We start from the raw sequence: 4,586 nt of genomic DNA, 5'->3' as shown, positions 1-4,586 counted from the left end.
ACTTGATTCATGATGATGACTGCTAGCTAAGATTTTGAAAGTATGATGTTGACATGATCAGTCCAATCAAAGCTGTAGATATAATGTGATTTGACGTCATTTTATCTGTGGCCAATGACGTTGAGCCTTCGTGGATGGGCACTTCTAATTTAACTCTATGGCAGCACCCAAGGGGCTTGAATTGTCTAGCTCTACCCTTAGACTTGGCGGCGACGTAGTGTCCCCATGAGTGACAGAACACTGAGCCAATCACGGCGCAACACTCCGTATTCTCTGCTGGCTTGCCCCACCACCACAGAAAGCCCTGAGCTAGGCTGAAACACCTGCATTTTGGAGCTGTCTTACTCAAGAAAATAAAAAAAACAAAAAGGAGACAATGTTTGTATGTGGCTTTATTAACTCAATTATATATTTTTTACATTGTTTGCAAACTGATATGTGACACGTAATAATGCCAAAATAACATGCAAAACAGGCAAGCTTGATTTTTTTGTTTTGCTAAAAATATGGGGCTCGAAACAGACGGGTTGCCCCTGATTATACAGTATTCGTATCAGCTTTTCGTCATCCCTGTGACAGTTGTAATAACTCCTTTGTTCCTCAAGGCAGAGGACTTTGTGGAGCTGATGGGTCCTAAAATGTTGGCAGAGACAGCAGACATGATAGGAGTGAAGGAGCTCAGAGATGCTTTCAAAGAGGTACAGAGACCCAATATTCATTATAGTCAATGTGTTTATGATATAGAGAGATTGGTCACAGAGATTAATTAGAGAATAGATTCTCTCAACCTGCTCTTTCTACACCGTTCACTCTCTCATCTCTCTCTCTCCCTCTGTCCCTTTACTTTTCACTCTCTGTCGCCCTCTATTTGTTCGAACATATTTTTATTAATTAGTTAACGAATATTACATTCTTCAATTTTAGTATTTGTGTAATGATTGATTAAGAGACTAAGAGTATAGGTCCATAGTCTGATTATATAATAATCATGTTGACGTTTCACTAGAATTAGAATAAATGTTAATTCAAACAGTTGTATTTATTTATTATTTATTTTCCTAGAAACTATTTTTAATTAAAACATCTTTAAATGTTGCATGTACCACAGGAGGTTGGTGGCACCTTAATTTGGGAGGACGGGCTAGTGGTAATGGCTGGAGCTTCCATGTTTCCAGTTCCACCATTCCCTCTTTCTGAGTCTCTGCTCTTTGTTCTCTTTCAGCATCCTCTTCTTCTCTTCAATCTGACTGATATCTTAATATAGACTATAGATATCTATTAATGAAGTCAAACAACTTGTAGAATGTACAGCAATGTTAGCTATGGACTTTCATTGAGTACTGCATCTATTTACTACAGCTTTCACTGTAGGTCCCTCTACTGCCCCCACAACTGGCCTTTCAACACCAAATCTATCCCTTGGATGCTCTCTTTCAAATGTTTCCATCGCCCTCTCTTCCTCTTCTTTATTCTCTCTCTCAGCCTCCTTGAACATCTCAGTGGTGTAGTATCTTCCTCCATTCATCATGACCATCTTGTTTATCTTCTCAAGCAGCTCAGTGACCTGGGAGGGATTCTTATCTCTGTTGTTGAAGACATGATATCCCCCATGGCATTGTTTTGTGGAACACTGAAGATCTGGATAACTATCCATATAGTCTTTAATTGACGTTCCCTCCAGTCGATCTCCATGGGTAAATAGCACCATTGTATGGTTTGTTGACTGTTCCCCGAAGAATGTCTGGATGATCTCCACTGTGTTCTTGTCCTCAAGTGTGAATCTACCCACTTGTATCACAAACAGGAACACATGGGGACCAGGAGAAGAGAGAGAGATACACCTCTTGATTTCTGTCAGTGTCTCCTGTTGGGTATAGTAGGTGTTCAACAAGCCTGGAGTGTCGATAACCGCAACCTTTTGTCCATCCACCGCTCCTCTGTTCTTGTCACACTTGGATGTCACAGAGTGGATAGACATTTTTGAGTTAAAAGCATTTCTACCCAGGATGGTGTTTCCTGTTGCACTCTTCCCAGCTCCAGTCATCCCCACCAGAACAATCCGGACCTCATGTTCTGTTGGATTACAAGGACACTGGTGTTACCTTTGACGTAAATCTAACCTGGATGTAATTCCTGTTATCACATTGAAAAACTGCATTTTTCAGTAAAATCTTTTTGTGAATGGATGAAATCACCCATGTTAGACCTTTAACATTCTTGATTCCTCAGAGTTCTGTTGTAGTTTGTTAGTGATGTCCCATTCTCTATTCTCATAGAGGGAAAACTATTCAACTGAAACATCACCCTCATTTTAGCAGTTCCCTTGCTTGTGCCAGAATACTAACTAATACAATAAGCCAATACAATAAGCTTCAATTATGGTCGGTAGAAAATAAACTTTGTGCACATTAATGATTACTGTATGAATCAGTGGAATTATTTAAGAAACAAGGCGGCCTACACCTTCAATACTTGACACCAGTCATGGTAGGGTACTTCCTTACTTGTGGTGAGGGTTGTTGACACCAGTTGACTTTGCTTTCCATTTTCCAACACAGTGCAGACAGTGACAGAGTATTCAGTAGCAGGTTGCAGGTCAGAGAGAGTGATGCTGTGTGAAGATGTGGTAGTGATGTGTGGTTCTGTCCCTGGACAGCGGTAGGAGATCTGGTAATAATGTTGGGTTTGGTCCAATCCTGGTGGCTGGCTCCAGATAACAGCAGCTGATGTGGTGTCCACTGAGTCAACAGTCAGCTGGTCTGGAGCAGGAAGTACTAAGGGAAAACACATTATTGTCAGTGCTATGTGTAACCCCATAAATATACTACAGGAGGAAAAGTAGAATAGTAGTTGAAAATAGAAAAGGTCAATTCCTTTTGATATGGGAATAAATAAGCTAAGGCAGAAGTCACACAAGAGAAGCTGATTTGTAATGTAACAACAATGAAGAGTTTCTGCTATATTCATTCATTAATATAAATGAAAAGAATGCTGTGATTATACATATTCTCTACAATAACAAGGGTTTTACGCAGTACTTTGGATGAAGTTAAAGCAAGCAGAGGCAGATCAACTCCTTGACATAATGACTCACAGGAATGGAAGAAAGCATAAAGTCAGATACTATAAACAACGTTTATTGATTTCAGCACCAAACTGCATTTTGAGATCTGGGGAATTCACATATAGTCATTTTGATAACCAGAACTAATACTTAAGTAGGGTACTTACCTGTGATGAGGGTTGTTAACACCAGTTGACTTTGCCTTCCATTTTCCAGCACAGTGCAGACAGTGACTGAGTAATTAGTAGCAGGTTTCAGGTCAGAGAGAGTAATACTGTGTGAAGATGTGGTAGTGATGTGTGGTTCTGTCCCTGGACAGCGGTAGGAGATCTGGTAATGATGTTGGGTTTGGTCCAATCCTGGTGGCTGTCTCCATCTAATAGCAGCTGATGTGGTGTCCACTGAGTCAACATTAATCTGGTCTGGAGCAGGCAGTACTAAGGGAAAATACATTATCATGAGGGCTAAAGTTTGTCTCCAGAAATGAACTGCAGGACGAAATGTAGAAAAGTAATCAAAGTAGAAAATGCCGGCTTGTTGATATGGGAAGAAATAAGTTAAACAGAAGTTGGATATGTAATGTAACAAAAATGAGGGGTTTCTGCTATATTCATTTAGCAATGCCGCTGCTAAATTGTTGCAGCCACACCAATTTTTTTAATAAGAATTAAAAGAATGCTGTGATTTATAAATCCTCTCCACAAGTACAAGTATTTTACACTGTAGTACTGATAATGTTAAAGCAAGCAGAGGCAGATCAACTCCTTGCCATAATGACTCACACTAATGTGAAGCAAGCAAGAATTCAGATACTATAAAAACTTTTAATGATTTCAACACCAAACTGCATGAAGAGATCTGGGGAATTCACCATGATATATTTCTCATCAGGGAAAATACTGTACCTTTACATCCAATGCTGACACATCCATTATGATTAGTTCATAGTTATTTTGATAATTAGTTAAGGTTTGATAAATATTATGTCTGGTGTCAAAGTTGAAGTATTTTACTTCCTTACCTGTGGTGAGGGTTGTTGACACCAGTTCACTTTGCTTTCCATTTTCCAGCACAGTGCAGACAGTGACAGAGTACTGAGTACCACCTTGCAGGTCAGAGAGAGTGATGCTGTGTGAAGATGTGGTAGTGATATGTGGTTCTGTCCCTGGACAGTGGTAGGAGATCTGGTAATGATGTTGGGTTTGGTCCAATCCTGGAGGCTGGCTCCAGCTAACAGTAGCTGATGTGGTGTCCACTGAGTCAACAGTCAGCTGGTCTGGAGCAGGAAGTATTAAGATAAAATAAATACATTACATTATTGTCAGTACTAAGGTTTAACTCCAGATATACACTGAGTGTACAAAACATTAAGAACACCTGCTCTTTCCATAACAGATTGACCAGGTGAATCCAGATGAAAGTAATGATCCCTTATTGATGTCACTTGATAAATTCACTTCAAATCGGTTTAGATGAAGGGGAGGAGACAGGTTAAAGAAGGACTTTTAAGCATTGAGACATG

General features: G+C 39.8%; 1 protein-coding gene and 1 long non-coding RNA gene across 2 annotated transcripts; both read right to left on the bottom strand.

Annotated features, from left to right (window-relative positions):
• Positions 1-428: 428 nt before the first annotated feature.
• LOC121535904 (GTPase IMAP family member 9-like) lies at positions 429-2,199 on the bottom strand. Its single transcript, XM_045213951.1, has 2 exons — positions 2,196-2,199; positions 429-2,073 (listed from the first exon to the last, which is right to left on the bottom strand). Exons 1-2 carry the CDS (start codon positions 2,197-2,199, stop codon positions 1,331-1,333), a joined length of 747 nt encoding a protein of 248 aa, XP_045069886.1. The 3' UTR covers positions 429-1,330.
• Positions 2,200-2,735: 536 nt separating this feature from the next.
• On the bottom strand, positions 2,736-4,209 carry LOC123483995. The gene is made up of 3 exons (XR_006658371.1): positions 4,086-4,209; positions 3,232-3,501; positions 2,736-2,774 (listed from the first exon to the last, which is right to left on the bottom strand). It is a non-coding gene; the product is annotated as an uncharacterized LOC123483995 (long non-coding RNA).
• Between the last annotated feature and the right edge of the window lie 377 nt (positions 4,210-4,586).

Source organism: Coregonus clupeaformis, unplaced genomic scaffold (assembly GCF_020615455.1).
Source record: "Coregonus clupeaformis isolate EN_2021a unplaced genomic scaffold, ASM2061545v1 scaf0177, whole genome shotgun sequence".
NCBI lineage: Eukaryota > Metazoa > Chordata > Actinopteri > Salmoniformes > Salmonidae > Coregonus > Coregonus clupeaformis.
Note: the sequence above shows the minus strand (reverse complement) of the source record. Positions and strands in the feature narration are given on the sequence as shown.